The 19025-nt window shown below is 30.9% G+C and overlaps 1 protein-coding gene across 4 annotated transcripts in view; it reads right to left on the reverse strand.

Moving 5' to 3' along the window:
* Nucleotides 1-18506, reverse strand: part of LOC118200225 (testis-expressed protein 9-like) — a 58596-nt gene extending 40090 nt beyond the window's left edge. Inside the window, exons 1-6 of one of the 4 annotated variants that reach the window (XM_085809998.1) lie at nt 18281-18506; nt 18073-18136; nt 8405-8549; nt 4520-4574; nt 1862-1941; nt 787-826 (exon numbers count right to left, since the gene is read on the reverse strand). In XM_085809998.1, the coding sequence (XP_085666124.1) occupies nt 787-826; nt 1862-1941; nt 4520-4574; nt 8405-8514 (285 nt within the window). In that variant the 5' untranslated portion in view covers nt 8515-8549; nt 18073-18136; nt 18281-18506. Of the gene's footprint in view, nt 1-786; nt 827-1861; nt 1942-4519; nt 4575-8404; nt 8562-15557; nt 18048-18072 lie in introns of those variants that run through there. The other 3 variants (XM_085809996.1, XM_085809999.1, XM_085809997.1) reach the window with 3 other exon arrangements.
* Nucleotides 18507-19025: the final 519 nt, after the last annotated feature.

Here is a 19025-nt window from a genome sequence, read left to right on the forward strand (position 1 = left end):
TCATTTGTTCGTTTTTGTGCATTTATATCCTACACCTCTAATGCCATCTAGGCTCATTTATGACAACTAAGGGCTTAAATATCCCATATTGCGAATATATATCTTTTTGCATGACTTAAGTTCGACGAAAGACTGAAAATAAATATATTGGTAACCACAAGTAATAGATATGAAGAATGTAAACTATAAATGAATGGATACACAAAAATCATGATTACATTAATGTAACTATCATTTATTATTTTATGCTTTTATTTCAAGAATTGATTTGGGAACTCAGGAAAGAATAATTTGAAATTTTGAAAACTCAAAAAATAGGAATACCAAATATCACATCTGTTTTATGTTTTATATTATTTAACTACAGCCTTACTTCAGTTTAATTTTAATATCATATATATATTTTAGTTGAGAGGAATTAACAGCATGTTTATTACATAGACCTTCTTTGTGAGTAAATAAAAACCTTCAACGTTGTCTCCTTCAATTATGTAAATCGATTCCGAAAACATCCTTCATGACGGAAATCCCATACCTTACATTACTTTGGCATACTTATTTATCTATCTGTGTATGATAAAAATTAAAAAAATTTTAGTGTTGTAAATTTAAATAAAAATTTTAACATGAAATGCTAGTCTCCCAAGAATAAATTTTTATTTTATATTTGCTTCAGTATAATTTTTTACTCGACATAAAAGTCCATTTTGGCATGGCTCCATTATTTTAGAAAGCACTATAATTTACACAAAATTTTAAATTTAGAGAAATTAAAATAAATCTTACCTTCTTCGGTTCTCTTTCTTCAAATAACACAGGACTAACACTAAATATAGGGAGGAAAATATCATTATGTTGGTTTTAATAAAAATAATTAACAATAATATGATCTGATATATTTTAATTTTAGACATGCAATATTTGCACATTCTCTTATTTAAATTAAGAAAATTAAGCTTAATAATCTAATTGGACACAATTAATTAACAAACTATTGTTTAGAAGCCAAAGATATTTCAGTTAAACATAAATCATAATATTACTTTAAGCGGCTATAATGATATGTATTAAAAAATCAAAATAAAATATGTTGTACATAAAATTTGTTGGTATGTTGTATTACTGTGACAAATAAATCTAATTAAACTTGTTATATAAAACATTATTGTTCTCCTTTTAATTACTTCCTTTAATTTACTTTCAAAGAATTTTTTAATACCAAAATAGCATAAAAATGAAAAACAATTAATTCCATATACATACACAGTACTTCATGAAGGATTACAAAACACTGCCACTGTAAATTAAAGACATTTAGCTAGGACTGCCAAAAAGAGTAAAATGTTTAAATTGTCATTTTAGAATCATAAAAACTTTAAAAAAAGTGGAAGAATATACTTTCATTTTAAATTTATTTGATACCATAACTGATTAATAAAGAGGAGAAATACAGCCACAAGACTACAGTTTTATAATGCAATGAAGAGAAAGATGGTAATCTCAGTATATATACTTACAGTTTTCCAATCATTAAAAGCCTGGTTTTTAAAAAACCAACAAATTCCACAAAATTATCACGTGAAAGATTTTATTTTTACAAAAATTAAATGCTTCATTATAACAAATTTTTTTAATAATAACAAAAATAATAATGAAGTTCTAAAATATTTATAAATTATGTCTTCACATTTGATAGTTATAATAAAAATACATAAATAATACAGTTACAAAGAAAATATATAATACATAATAATGAGAAAAATGATATGAGAGCATTTGAGATCTACTGTTTTAGATGCTCTAATGATACTATAAGATATAATACTGATTTACAATTGAGACCTAAACAAAACAGTAGTACCGTTTTGATCCATCACTGCTGGCACTTTTGTTATTCTGAGCATCAGCTTGCTCAGTGTGAGAGGTCCCATCAGTTTGTTCCTTAGAAGGAATTAAAAATAAGTAAAAAAAATTTATAATTACATATATGAAAATTAACAGCTAAATATTAAATTAACCATCTGAGCAGCATGGTTTTGGGGATCTGTCATGAAGACCTGTATTTAAACAGCATTTATAACTAAATTTGCCTAATTACTTATTTTAGTCTCTATTTTCATAAATTTATATTTATTAAGATGATATTCATATTATTAAAGAAAGTAAAAAAGCAAAATATTTTAAATTATAAGCTAATATATATAAAGTGACAAAAAATCTCATGACCGGATAAAGCCGGTCATGCCACTCAGAGGGTTAAAATGAGCAATCATAGTAAAATATTACAGATATAAAAGCTTAAACATAACATAAGAACTAGTTTAAATAAACTCAACTCATTTGCTTTCAGGAAATATATCTGAAATTTATATAATTAATTTATTACTCTTGATGCTTATCTATTAGTTTTCATACTGAAAATGTATACACTTTTCAGTCTTATTCTGACATCTAGGAATTACAATACTATACAAGGCATTTAAAAAACCATGACTAAAACCCACAATTTTTGTTTAAGAAATCAATCAGATGAGGTAGTCTTCCACAGTATAACAATTTTAGTAATGTGACACTGTTTAGTAAAATTATGCATCATTTCGATTTCTATACAGCCCTTCCAACAAAAAATAAATAGAAATTTAGTTTTTACAAGATATTAAAAAAAAACTAGTCTCTAGAGTGCAATGAAAAAATTGCCAAAATAAAATAAATTAAACCATTTGCAACTGAAAAGCTTCCATATCAGGGTTTTTGCAAACAAATGAATTTTACTAGATAGAAAATGTTTTAATTTAGCATCAGTTTGAAACTAATGCTCTAAATTATTTTATTTATTCTATCATGAAAGGCATTTTTAAAAGTATACATTTAAAAGCTTACATCCATAATTAAATTCAACAGTAGTAATAGCATTTATACAGGGTGATCAGCGATAAGCCCTAATTTCAAAATTTTAATACACCACATTTACAGTTTTTAGACAATTATTAAATACACCATTTTTACAGTTTAAATACACCATTTTTACAGTTTTCTAATAAATGTACAGTTTACCGCATAATTCTAGCATTCTTTGTTGTAGCGACATTTAATTTTTAAATCAGGGCTTATTCGCTGATCACCCTGTATATGCCCCCTCCCCAGTATTTTTAATCATTGATATAAAGGTTAATTTTGATAAAATAGGGATATTTTGAGGGCACTAATTCTGCTGATTTTTTTTTTCCCCTTCTCACTGATACTTTTGTTCTGAGATCCATACAAAAATTTTAGTTTTGCAAGCTTTTAATTAAAGCATCATGTGGCCAAAAACTTGCAGTCTTGCTTGACGCATTTTTTAAATAACATTCAAACGGTCAATGACTAATCTTTTAATACATATTTAATCATATAATTTTCTTAACACCAATATGGAATGTGTAAAACTGATCAATTTATGTTTGCATGTTTATATCATTATTTTAGAGGTAGTACAATTTCTATAAAAGCAAAATGCAGATAAAAGAATTGTTTTCCATCCTATCACATTTGCTAGTTATTCAATACATATTAAAGACTATTATCTGAATTGGATTATATATAGTAGCCAGTTTCAAATATACATATTAGATTATATATAACAGGCAGATGTGATTAATTGGTAGGAAATGAATCATACGCAGATTAAAGTGCTAGTAATTCCAATTGCAATATTTTTTAACTGATTTTTAACAAGCAATATTAGCCTTTCTTTTTTTGAGTTTACCATCTGATTAAGTGAATTTGGAATTCCTTACCTTCTTTCTCCTTTACACTCTGTACTTTACATATTAAAAAACAGTTATATTAATTGCATAATTTTCTTTCATAACAAAATTATTGCTACAATGAAACCAATAGTGCAACTAACCACAAACATTAAGTTTAATTTATCTCTCAGCACTGCCTTTTGACCTTATACATAGACCACTTTGACTGATAGCATACTGTTAATGCCAGAAAAAAAAATTATTATTAAATAAATCGTCTAATATTTGCATTTTTAGATCACTAAAGATAAAGTATTCTGTTAAATAAAAGTTACATTTTTACAAGTGTGACATTTTGTTAATTTTTAATGACATTAAATGTATCAAAACATTACTGCATCGAGATATGCTACGTGCTGAAGATCAGTAATATTCCAGTGATTAGCCAGTTCAACTTGGCTCAGTGTTTATTTCAAATGAAAAGACTAAATGCACTTTTAAAAATTTTACTTCCACCCTAGAATACAATAAAACATTTTTCCTTAAATAAATGGTATACAAAGGTTTGAAAATTGCACTTTCCTAAGTTATTTTTGGCATGCAAATCCTGCATCAAATATAATTAACGGATGCTTTAAAAAATTGAAAATAACTGATTTAAGATTTGTGCAACATCAGCTAGAACAAATTACTTTTGCATTCCCATAAAATAACTGGAAACATATACACTGGACAGCAAATACTAATGGATAGGTATTTACACAAATTGATATTTAAGAACTTGAAATTACCAATTCATTTTCATGGTTTATCTCAGCATTCCCATTTTCTGTTTCATTCTTCTTACTACAAAAACATTTTTCTATTAATTTGGTAAAGACAGGCATAGTAATTAATATTTCTTTATGAAAAAAATAAAACACATGAATGAAAATTACATTCTGTCAGTTTTGTAATATCTTAAATCTGTCAATATGTGTGTGTGTAAATATATTAAAATCAGAAATATCAATGTAGTTACTAAAAGCACTATAATAGGAATCATCTCAAAAGACCACAATAATTTTCATATGAAGATTTAAAATATGCTTCGGAAATGCACTGGGACTAAATAATAATTAATAAACTAATATGAAGAAATCTCAAATTAAGACATCAAAATTCCGAAAAGAAATAAAAGAAAAAAGCCAAAGGAAGCTCTTGTACACTTCTGTCCATCCAAAATGCAACACAAAGAAGGATAAAAGCTATAAAAGGTAAATTTATTTCAGAGATCACACATAGTATGAATGTTAATCTATTTGAAACACAGTCTTATTTGAAATGAAGATGAGAAAATCATTAATGAGTGTTGCCTCCCCATTTGTCAATAACCGCTGCTATACGCTGCAGCATTGAGCGAAAGAAATTTTGGATGCCTTGTTGGGAAATGGCAGCCCATGCTGCCTCCACATGCAGCCAAAGTTCATCTAATGTACCAGCAGGGGGTGACACGTGGGGCTAGGCATTCTCCAATCATTGGCAAGACATGTTTGATGGGTGATAGATCTGCAGAACGGACAGGCGAGAGTATCAGTGCAATATGGTAGGCGAAGCAGAAAGCCTGAACATTGCGTGCAAAGTGTGATCACGCATTGTTATGTTGAAATGCAGCCATAGGCAACCCCTGAATGTAAGGAAGGAGAAAAATCTACAAAACCTCAGAAATACAGAGTTGGCTGGTAAGTGTGACGATAATGCATACTAGGAGGTGCACGAGTGGAATCCAATAACACCTCACATCATAATACTAGATGCAGGACCAGTATGACGATGCATAACACAACAGTCGAGCAGCCTCTCTATACGGTGTCTTCAAAACTGTAATCTGACCAATGTGGTTCCGTAGGTAGAAGCGTGATTTGTCCGAAGACACAACGTCATGCCATTCGAATGTGCATCTCCACCATTGCAAACACAAATGCCTATGTTTTAAAATTAAAGGTTGGTGAAGCAATGGATGCCTAGCAGACAGTCCAATGTACAGTAAATGGCATTGAAATTGTTTGTGCAGACACCGATTGTTGTGTTAAAAACTGCATCCATTGTGATATGGCTACGAATGTTGCAGTGTGCTCCATCAGTGTCACGTGCACAATATGCCTGTCTTCCGTGCAGTTGTGCAAAGAAGCAGTTGCAATTGGATCCTGTCCATCAGCCGTTGACTCATGCATCTACTAATTCCATATTTGCATGTCTGTTGCTTGGCTACATCCAACATGATAACCGATTTCCTGGAAAGATAATCCGCAGTCTCTGTATACAATGATTCTGCCTCGGTCGAACCAAAAACGTGCTCGAATAATGTTTGCATTTTTCTACGAGGCATACTGAGGCTGCATACACAAAAAAATCTCATGATAAGAACAATTCACGTTATTCAAAACAGCATTCTTTCCTCCTTTTACACATGGATTATAAGGAGCGCTGCAGTTGCCCATGACGCGTGTGTACTGAAATGGTTATCATTTGCATATTCCATAACGGTATACATATGATGGAAGTTTCATGCTGTTTGGACGCTTCCTTCATGGTGTTACATTTTGGATGGCCAGAAGATTACAAAGCTCTTATTAAGTATACTAGTGCATACAGTAAACGTTCAGTACTAAAACAAAATTGGATAGAAATAAACTTTCAAAAAAATTTTTGCTTTAGAATAACTTCCCAATTAACTGCTTTTTTGTTGTTGTTGTTGTTGTTTATAGAAAAAAATCACACACTGTCTTAAAAGAAAGATAAAATGCATTAGTGAACAGTTTTATTACACAAGATTAATGCTAATTTCTCTTAACAATGATTCAAAATATTGCTGATGAATTTTTTTTTTCCAAAATAACAGCCTACTTGATTTTACTTATCAATCTTCCAGATTCTGTAACCTTCCTTTATTTGAAAGATTAAGAACCAATTAATTTTTAATAGAAAACTACTCTAACCAGACCTTGCCAAAATACAAAAGCAACATTTCTAAGCTTGAAAATGTATTTTGATCATCAAAATGTACTGTATATTACTTGTAAAGGCATGCAAAAGACAGAGTTATGTATACGTACAAAAATGCACAGGGGAAAACTTACCTTTAAATTTACAAATAAGTAATTATGAAAATCAAATCAATTGAAACAATGTATTACAGATCAAATATACACCAAAGAGCCATTACATTATGACCATCCTGTTAATAACATGTAGGACCACCTTTAGCCCTCAAAACTGCCAGTACCCGGCATGGCATTGACTCCATAAGGTGCTGATAGGTAGTCTGAGGTACCTGGTACCAAGCGCTCACCAACTGGTCCTGCAATTCTCGCACATTGCGAGGGGGTAGCGTGGCAGCACGAATTTGGTTTTCCAGGTAGGACTTCAAATGCTCTACTGGATTAATGTCAGGTGAATTTGGAGGCCAAAACATGACTTGAAAGTCACTGGAATGTTCCTTGAATCACTTCTTGACAATTCAATTCTTATAACATGGTGCATTATCCTGTTGGTAAACATCATTTCCCGCTGGAAATACTGTTGTCATGAATGGGTGAATATGGTCTGCAGTGATGTTCACTTAGTGCACAGATGGCAGGGATTGTTCTATGAGGATTATGGGTCCTAATGTGCTCCATGAAAATATTGCCCACACCATAATACCCCTGCCACCGGCTTGTCTACGTTCAACTGTGCATCCGAGAGCCAGGGTTGAAAATTGGCATATTAGCACATGCCTGTCGAACTTGAAAGTTGCTGCATGTGGTTTTTCCCATTCATAACATTGTGAACCAGTTAATCTGAAAGACAAGTTTCCTGATAGACAGATATTCTGATGTGCCTTGTCACAGTTAAATAAGCCAATCCAATTTTATCTTCATGAAATAAAAAAAAAACTGAGGGCATTCATCAAATGACTTAACATACAGACATACAATACCATGCATTAAATAACAGTACATTATTTAAACCTTTGCAAGAAAAGTTAAATATGAAAAAATATTTAAAATATATATTCCAAATGCACTTTCATTCACATACTATTCCATGCTGGATTAAAACATGTAAGAATATCTAGACAAACACAAAAGTAAAATAGAATTGCAAGCATCTTTTCATTTTTAACACACAGGAGTACATTAGAATTAGATCAATTATTTTAAGCAGATTAGGAGCCACTATGAATTAAAAACACACTTCAACTAGAATTTAAAATAAAATACAAATGGCAAGATTGGATATTACCGTATTTGACGGCATATAAGATGTGCTTTTTTTCCTAAATTTGGTCTCAAAAAAGTTACCTGCGTCTTATACATGAAGGTAATTGCATTCAATAATTGTTTATTTGGCTTTTACGAAATGTGAGAACTAAAAGAAACCACGCTATTGAAACTTTTTTTCCTTGTGGTGGCCGTCTAAATAACGGTGCATCTTATATGCCAGTGCGTCTTATATGCCGTCAAATACGGTATCCTCCTGAAAGAAACATTAAAATTAACAATAAAAACTATACATTAAATATCAGATAATTTACAGAGTATATTGGGAATATGTATGATGATCTCGTGTATAAAAATATTCAAATATGACTTTAAATGCTAGAATAATTAAAACAGCCCCACATTTAAATTAAATACTTTTAAAACACATACGTATTATTTCTGTCTTCCTCTTTACTATCAGACCCTTCATTCCCATCACTTTGTTGGTTATCATCATTTCTAGGATGTCGGTTTTTAGGGCGAGCACCTGTTGCATTCATTCCAAAATAATGGGAAAATTCTAAGGTATGACAGTCTATAAAAAAACCTATGAACAGATTATTATGAAATAAAGCTGAAAATTAAAAAATCAGACAAAAAATTTAAATCGATGCATATTTTAAATAAAACTTAATATAATTTCAAGGATGAGTAATGCAAGTGCCTCTTTTTCAAAGGAAAAAAAAATTACTTTTTATACTGGCATGCATTTATCTTAGGTATACAACTAACATATGATATAAACTAAACTATGAAATTTAAAATGAAAACTGTGCATACTTATATACATCTGTATATATATATACTCTAAATTTCAAATGATAAATCAATTGAATAAAGCACAAGCAAATTATGTGTACATAAAACATCTTTTAAAATTATCAAAAATACAGAAAACAAGGCTCTGAGCTTAAACTGCATGTTTCAAGCTCCAGCAGTATACTTTGTTATTAAAACAGCTAGGAAAAGCATATATGTTGGGTAGACAATTTTGCCATGAATGCATAATAATGAGTGGAAAAGTCTCAATTTTTTTTTTCAGATGATACAAACAAACAGAAAATCTAAGAAGATAATCAAAACCAGTAAACACAATTCAAGCTTTGAAAAACAGGGACACATATACCAAAGTAGTTTATCATAGAACAGCCTTGTTTTCAAATTAACATTCTAGATCTGAAGAATCAAAATAAGTCAGATATATTATTTTCAGTTTTAGATGATGACACAGTTAAATTGAAAAGAAGAAAATCTTGTCATGCTATACAGCCTTAAGAATGCCTAATCTTACAATCCTTGCAGTCTGACTGTGGCTCTTTACTCTTGATGTAACACCAGTCAGATCTAACACAGCCCCACTTGAGTTCTTGTTTTTTTTAACTTTCCAAATGAACCTGACATAACTGGATAAATGGTCTGCAAAAATGGCTACCAAGCATAAAAAAGTAAAGTTAGATTTTTCTTGCATTTTTCATGTTTTTTTAGGACTTTATCAGCTTTTTTTTTTTTTTTTTTTTTTTTTTTTTTTTTTTTTTTTAAAGTTTTTATTGATACGTTTGTGGTATTTATGTTTTTGTTATTAAATTTTAGTCTATTGATAAGAAGTTTATGAATTTAGAAGTCAAACAACAAAAATCAGCGTCATATTTGCAGATTTTCACAGGACTAGTTTCAATGGTTTTACCGAACCATCATCCTCAGCTACTAAAGCGCAAATGAATGAGATAAGATATAGTGATTAGATAAGATAAGAATGGCTGGAAAGGAGTTAAGCTACTGGTGGCATCTATTGATAAAATGAGAACTAAAACATAATTTCTTTAAAGGCTGAAGGCAAAGATGGATTGGAATCAAAGTTGTTAACTGGAACAGAAAGATTTTTTTTTGAATGTGAAATACCTTTAAAATATCTAGTTCACCAATGGAAAATGTTTTTTTTAATAATGTTGGCTGCAAAAAAATTCAAAGTGTGATTCTCAGACCAACAATGCTGGGCAACAGAGGACTTCTGTGTTTCTTTTTTTCTAACATATGCATCATGTTCCTTAATGCGAAATTTTAGGGCTCTCTTAGTTTGACCAATGTAAATTAAACCACACTTGCAAGGAATTCATATCCAGAATGAGGTCCTTGAGTATGGAAATTTCTGTAAAATACGTGCAATTTTATAGCCCTCTGGAAAGAAAGGAATGGCAACAGAATTCTTATAACCTGCTAAAATGAGACTGCCTTTCGGTGTGTTGAGATGATAATTTTTTAACTGCTTGATTGATAACGTTGGGTGAAAAGCCTCTGTCAATAGCTACTGCTTTTGAATAATTTAGTTCTTGATCAAGAGCCAATTTAGAGGAGCAAACTTGAAGTGCACGGAAAACATAGGAATAAAATGAAGCTAATTTTTGTTTAGTCAGATGACATGATTTGAAGTGTGGTGGAAAACAAACCAATGAAGGTTTACGATAAACCGTAGTACTAAAGTTGGATGTGCTACATCTGACCAAAATGTTGAGGAACGAAAGAGAATTGCATGTTTCAAGTTCAAAAGTGAACTGAAGAGTAGGATCAATGGAATTCATTGTGGAAAGAACTTTATTTAAATCATCTTTATTACTGTCAAACAGGGTAAAAGTATCGTCTACATAGCATTAAAGTTTATGGTCAATAGAAATGAAATAAAATTTCACATAACAAGAAGAATTCAAGATTCAGTAATTATATGAAAACCAATAATTTATAAATACTTCAACAATAATAAATTCTGCACAAGCAGGTTTCCTAATTATTACAAAATCATCATAATTTATGTCCCAAAGACAAGGAGCTATCAAATACTGATAATAGGTTTCATTTTAAAATTTTCATATTCATAAAATTTCATATATGTTTGGTATCAATACATTTAAGGTAACTGATTATGTTCGATACTCGGTATTTGACATTTCTAATTATTTCCCAATGTTATAAATTTCTTTAATGTAAATAAGCTGTAATCATCATTATGAGCTTTCTAGATATTACAAATTACTTTAAAACGAAAATTATAAACAATTATATACATATAACTGAAATTATATTACTGGCATTTTAATTGGTACAGTCAAAAGTCATTAATCCGGACTCATCGGGACTTCGGCGATTCCGGATTATAGATCATCAGTTTAAATCTGGTAAGATGGCATGCAGAAATTATAGAATTTAAAATATGAAACCATAATTTATGAAATAAAGAGCAATTATGATCTAAAGGGTATCAAAATTTACAAAAAGAAAAAGCTAAATATTTATTTGTTTACTTTATTAAACATTTCTTTCAATGTAAGTTGTTTAATTTGCTCCGTTTCATGTGATAATACTTTCTCATTAATTCTATTAAACAGACTTAATTTCTTGTTTAGTTACAAAGTTCCGCTGTTCAAGTCCTATAATTGCTGTGTTGAGAATATCGACTAATTTGTCAATCGAAATTTTTTCGTTTTCAATAACCTCTGAGTCACTTTATTCACTATCGGAAGCGAATTATAATGACAAGGAACTTGATTTAAATCATATCAAAGACTGAGTACATCGAGATGAAATACTACATTTAGTAAAGAATTATAAGCCAAATAAAATAAAAACATCTGCTCTGAAGATAAGGATAGTGCTGACAGATCAATTCCAATTCATTGCGCGCCGTATCGTTTCCCCCCCCCCCCGCAGAGCAGCGTGAAATTGATAAACATATTTCGGAATGATTAGATAATCAAAGGATATATGCCTTTATCCGTTTTTTGCAGCAATTTCACTTTCTGTTTAATGGATTTCGAAAAATACTTTTGCTTTGTAGATCCTTTACGTATTAATAAATGTATATTGGAAATTCTTTTTGACATAATCGGAAGTTCAAGCTTACTTTTAAAAAAATTGCTCTAACAGTCTGGAAAAATAATAAGCTGGATCCAATTCAAAGATTAAGGAACAACGCAATCTGCAACATTAACTGAAAAAAATAATTAGATAGTTTTAGCTTATACCGTCCGTTATACATTAAACGCGCATGCGTAAACGTATTATGCGCATGCGCACATGTATATTCGCAGCCGTAAAGGTTTTACGCGCACGCGTAAACGCCACGCATGCGCAGAAAGTTTTCAGCTTTGAGGTCCGGATTATGGGTGTCCGAATTGACGACTTTTGACTGTATTTTGATATCAAAGTACTCATTTAAAGCACAGGGCTCATTGACTTCTGTCAGTAAATATTAACGTAAACATAACTATTATAATGACAACAAGCTAATTTTAAATTATCTTGTTTTATAGGTGTGTGAATTCATGAAATTCTGCATCAAAAGTCACCTGAAAAGAAAAAAAGCTTGTCTAGAAGAAAAATACCTGGAGAAAGAAATAGGAGAAAGTTCAAAAACAAAAGGAAAAGTACAACAGTGAATGATTGTTTGAAAACTTAAGGGAATTCAATTATTGCCTAGAACATCAAAGTTTAGAAAAATTTTAGATGACTGTGCATACTGAAAAAGCATTTAATTGTATCTAATTATATTAAAAATATCACTATAACATCTATTGGTAAATTTGCTTTAAATTTCAGAATTAGTAATATGAATATGTTTCTAGAAGTATTAAAGGTATCTGAAAGCGTGTCCCATAATAAAATGGAGAAAATATTCAGAATTCTACAGAAACTGTGGATGATATGCTTTCAAAGTTGAAAATCATATTACCTGAAAAAGAATCTGAACAAAACTTCCTTTCAGAGGAAACTCAGTGTGAACAAAGAGAATTATCCATATACTCCAGATTTACTTATTTGGTTAATCTTCGGAGATTTTTTGGTGAAAATTTGGCCACCAACCCTGCTACAGCAACTTGCTAGCTTTTTTTTTTTTTTTTTTTTTTGGACACCATTTTGTTTTCACGAAGTAAAGGCATGTTTTTTTTTTTAACATTTTTTTTCCAACAATCTGCTAGCTGAATTACGCTTATGCTAGAATTTTTATGAAACAAAAGTGCTTAATCATGATGAAGATTAGGCGCAAAATTGGGAGAAAGTGCAGAATCGCCCACTGCTTGCCGCGTTTTTAAGAATTGCACATACACGGTATCATCCATGTACACATCGACTTAGTTTCACTTAAAAAAACATCCCAGAATTTACAAAAATGGCATTGCGCACACTCTTGACTTTATCCATGTACACTGCTAAAGTCCTAGCTAGTAACCTTTATCGCCTTACCAAAATGTCGCGAAACTACCTGTTACCATATTCCAAAGATTAGCCACTTATTTTTTATAGTTTGTTAAACTTGATCTCACAACATGCATATAAGTTTTTACACCGTTTCGGTTACACTGCTGTTCCTCATCATCATACTGTTTGTATAACTTGCCAAATTTTTCTATTAATCTCATTACTGAGCAATTTAATGATGATTTTTTAGGATAGGTTAAACAAAAATGCACTGCATGCGAGTCTCTCGATTCCTGAGGTTAGTGGAAACTTGCTTTGCCTTTAGCGTGGCAACCCTGTATTTGATACCGTATAAATGATGAAATAGAAAGAAAGATCTTAAGAAAATACAGTCAAAAGTCGTTAATTCGGACACCCATAATCCGGAATAATCTATAATCCGGACCTCAAAGCTACAAAATTTCTGCGCATGCGTCGCGTTCACGCATGCGCACAGGCGTTTACGAGAGCGCATAAGACCCTTACAGCTGCGAATATGTTTGTGCGCATGCGCGTTTAATGTGTAACGGAGTTATACGCTAAGCTAAAGTTATCTAATTCAGTTAATGTTGCAGATTGCATTGTTCCTTAATCTTCGAATTGGATCCGGCTTATTATTTTTTGCAGACTATTAGAGCAATTTTATAAAAGTAAGCTTGAACTTTCGATTATGTCAAATAGAATTTCCGATATATATTTACTACAAAGCGAAAGTATGTTTTGAAATCCGAAATCTGTTTATCAATTTCACGCTGCTCTGCGGCAGAGGGGGGGGGGCAGAAACGTCATTATTAGATTATGATAGATTAGAAAGATTACGTCAAATAGAATTTCCGATATATATTTACTAATATGTAATTTGTATCTACAAAGCGAAAGTATGTTTTGAAATCCGAAATCTGTTTATCAATTTCACGCTGCGGATTGGAAGTTGATCTGTCAGCACTATCCTTATCTTCAGAGCAGATGTTTTTATTTTATTTGGTTTATAATTCCGTACTAAGTGTAGTATTTCATCTCGATATACTCCGTCTTTGATATGATTTAAATAAAGTTCCTCGTCATTATAATTCGCTTCCGATAGTGAAGAAAGTGACCCAGAGGTTATTGAAAACGAAAACATTTCGATTGACAAATTAGTCGGTATTCTCAACACAGCAATTATAGGACTTGAACAGCGGAACTTTGTAACTAAACAAGAAATTACGTCTGTTTAATATAATTAAAGAGAAAGTATTATCACATGAAACGAAGCAACTTACATTGAAGGAAATGTTTAATAAAGTAAACAAATAAATATTAAGCTTTTTCTTTTTGTAAATTTTGATACCCTTTAGATCATAATTGTTCTTTATTTCATAAATTACGGTTTCATATTTTTAATTTTGTAATTTCTGCATGCCATCTTACCAGATTTAAACGGATGATATATAATCCGGAAAAATCGATAATCCGGAATCGCCGAAGTCCCGACGAGTCCGGATTAACGACTTTTGACTGTACTTATCTTTTACAGAACACCTACAGTCCTTTTTTAAACCTAATGACCGTTTATTAAGTAGTTACTTTGATAGAAATTCAGCTGTATTCCAATAACAGCTGTCTTCATGCTCAATATCTTAGTTAGTAGATCTGTATGAAGTTGTTTCATAGTTAACAATGCTATCCTGTGAAGCGATTTTTAGAATTTAAAATAGATTTTAGAGCAAACATCTCTAGTTAACCATGGATATTATTTTTTTTGGAACTACTCTGATATGCGCCCTCAAGTCGCCAAATATTTTTGGCGAGAAACTTTACGCTGCCATATTACTATCTAAATTTTTTGTCTACATTTTGAGCTTAAGCCTAAAATGTCTCCAAAAACACGGTTTTCGCACATGCAAAAACTACATTTTGAACACACGATTTAAGCTAAAAATTCGAAACAAAAACAAAAAATTTAGATAGCAAAAACGTAAAGTTTCTAACCAAAAATATTTGACAAGAATCCATGTACACAGCGACATGTTTTAACTTAAAAAAACATCTATGAATGGCACACTGTAGGCAACGAACGAATCTACGAACTACGCACACCTCGCTTTAATAAATTAACATAACAACAATAAATTTCAAAGAACACCATGTACACAGTTCTGTTTCAACTTTAAAAAACATCTATGAATTGCACAATCTACACTAAAAACAAATCAAGAATATAAACTAAAATAAATTTCAGACGATTCAAAAAACAACAATAAAAACGGAAATTCATACCAAAAACAATGAATATAACATTCTACAAAATAAAAACAATAAAATAAAATGCACTTACCATAATGAAAGCTTCTTTTAAAAGCAGAAATATCTTTCCCCCTATCTTCTCAGATACAGAGCATGCAAAGTCCAAAATACATTCGTTAATAAAATTTCGCCAGTCACACAACGTCTGTGAAGAAAACTTCTATGATTTTGCTATATCACATGCCTTCCTACGATTCAAAATTTCGAAAGTAACAATAAAAACTTCCTCCAACGTTAACTTGCTACACGAAAACCAAGATCCAAACCTTAAACTCTGCTGACACCCACATACTTTATTAGCAACAATTTTACTGCAAACCCACACAAGTCTATCAGAAACACCATTTTTCGTCCGAGTTCCCATATCAGCTCCGCATTTCGGACACGTCAAACTCCGTTTTAAAAGTCCAACTCCCACAGAAATTCTAAAAATACACTACGATCCCCATAAATACATCCGTGAACAAAAGACTCGTTAACAACTACAACATCGTACCTTTTCATACTAAATTTACTCTGCACATAATCTAAAATACGCAGCTGAAACCTTCCCACCACGTCTGTCTTTCATCGCAACACAGGCCATTTCAAAAACACACGTGACACGAACCAACTAGCAATTAAGAAACTACTCCACCAAAAGACTTTTCAACGTTGACATGGTTGCCACACAACACGCAATCGCGCCAAAAACCAGCGAAAATCACACATCGTCACATTTGGTGAAATTAGGGCGTTTATCAGAGTTGTACCTTTTTTTTATTTCATTTTTGAATATTACATACAAAGTATAAATTTTTATCCTCTATTTTTAGCAAAAGAATTTATAAAATTCTTCTTTATTTTCTTAATACATTAAATTTAGAGAGATATGAATTGCACTGTTTATAAACAAAAAAAAAAATGTTGAATCTTTCAATAAAATCCATTCAAGTATCTGTATCAAATAGTGAAAGCAATGTTAAGTAAGATAAAGTATATTTTGTTTCGTTGCTCTCTCGGAGCTTCAACTGAGACAACTACTCATGACATCACAATCCAGTATATGGCTTTCTTCTGTTATACGGTGTTGGTTTAACCTGCTAGACAAGAGTGTTTTTGGGACCCTTTTTCTGTAAACTGAAATAGCTACATCATGATAGGCCATTTCACAAAATATGCTTTTTGATATAAAAAAATCTTGATTATATGGTATCGTGTCCCTCTGCACTTCGCACACTGGGCAGTCACCTTAGCTTTCTTCCCTTATATCTGCTGCTGCATATATCCTATTAAATGATGATATCTTTCAAAATTGAAATGGAACAAGTTTTTTTTTTTTTTTTTTTTTTTTGAATTTTGAATTTTGTGTGCATCTGTCATCAGTTGCAATATTGTAGCATTTTGCAACTTGGAAATAAGGTAATATATACTTTCAAGTATTTATGTATAATTTCTGCATGTCTCTTAGTCTGTAACAACAGTTTAGTTTGATTTTAATATTTATTTTTTTGATTCTGAACAGCAGAAAATATGTTCTACAACATAATATACTATATTCTTTATTAAGTCAAAAAATGCTTAAGAAACATACAAAAAGCTCCAAAACTGACACTGAACATCTTTGTTTGATCCAAAACAGGCAACAGATATCCAATTTGGATACACCACTGATGTCAGAGTTGCCTTTACACTCAGTATTTTAGGTTTATGTTCTAAAGTTTAACATAACAAATTATGAGCAATCATTGTTTAAATCTTTGCAAGCCCTTTGCATATTCATCTGTTTTTGTTCATATTATCGATGAATTTACTATAAGTTGCTAATTTCAAATCACATTCGGTGGATATAACATAAAATTTGATGTGAGCAACTACATGCCTGAGCAAAGTACATAAAATATAATACACATAAAATTATATATGTAAACACATATATAAATACATATATGTATGTAACTGCATATGTAAATTACATACATATATGTAAAATTATTTCACTGCTTAATTTGGCTGCATTACAATATGATATAAAACCTATAGAATAAATTATATTTTACATATTATCAAGATTTTTCAGAAACTTTATTAAAGAGCAGATGTTTCTCAAAAATCATTTGCCTTGAGTTCTGGCTTTTTTAAACTGGTAGCTAAAAATTATGATAATTTCTTATTGATAAAGCAAATTTCTAGATTTATAACCTTTCTTTTTCATTTACAAATCAGTAGCTCTGAAAAGTGGGTAATTTAGCTAATCTTTATGTCTTATAATGAAATGCCTTAAAATGAATGTCTAAATGCCTGCCTATAAATTCATTCATAACGAAACCTTTGGAAAATGTTCTTGAATATATTTGAAGAAATGTGCAGCCACAGCCTACAGACAGAAAGTTAGAGTGCAGCAGTTAAATATTTTAAATGATATAAGATTTAAATTGCAGTGGTTGATGATTATATGCAACTGAAAAAAATTATATCATTCATTATTTATATTTTGCAAGACAGTGTTCTGGCAAAATATTTACACACTACTTTTGTCATTTTCCTCGATGTAAAAGAGAACTTACCTCAAGAAACTGACTATGTTCACAATCTTCAATGAGAATATCTCAACAAAAAATTCATTACAATCTGTAAAAGCAGCATAAACAAGTATAATATAATCAAAATTTACCTATTACGTTGACATACATGATGGCAGTTAAGAAACATTTAAAAAGCAGTTTAAAATAATTCAATTTAAAATTAACACATTATGTCTAATATGATAATTACGAAATTCTGCTACAGCAAACGTCTTTCCACTGAACTAATAATGCGTTTTTTAAACATGGGTGAAATCTTTTACAAGCAACCGCAAAACTATAACCAGATATTTACAATTAGATATAAAGAAGTGACGGAAAACGTGGCTCTGTTTAACATAAAACCTCAGTTCGGGAATTCAAACATATTTCGAAACAGGTCAGGCTTAGTGTTACGATGTTTGTAAAACTCTCGCTGTTTCTGTTTCCATAGTAACAAATCAAACTTTTTGTTGCCATTCTTCTTGCAATAAAGCTGCAACGGAAAAAATAAAAATAAAAACCCTTTCAAGGAAATGAAGAAAGCTAATGCAACCATTCCATATAATTTGCTGGAATTTCCAAACAAAAAGAAACAGAGAAAACTGAATACAAAGCATACAATTTCCTAGTCAGATAAAATGGGATAAAGATCGACGTAATAATTTTAAAATGCTCTGAAACCTACTTATAACATGAAATAATATTTTAATGATTGTTCTAAACTCTCCATCTCTAATGGGACGATTACACCAAGAAGGTTAGAATAGAAGGAGGGAGGGTTCGCAATTTCCTCCACTATCGGGGAATGAAACCCTACCTAAGGCTTCTATAACCCTACCTAACAAGCAGCGTTCCTGTTTGTTCTGTCAATACATTGCAGTGAAACGTACATATTTCTAAGCTGTTCCATGAAGGTATTTTCCATTAAAAATATGTTAAAATTTTAAAGAAAT

Source organism: Stegodyphus dumicola, chromosome X2 (genome assembly GCF_044657685.1).
Source record: "Stegodyphus dumicola isolate Sdum_Otavi_A_Nest chromosome X2, ASM4465768v1".
NCBI lineage: Eukaryota > Metazoa > Arthropoda > Arachnida > Araneae > Eresidae > Stegodyphus > Stegodyphus dumicola.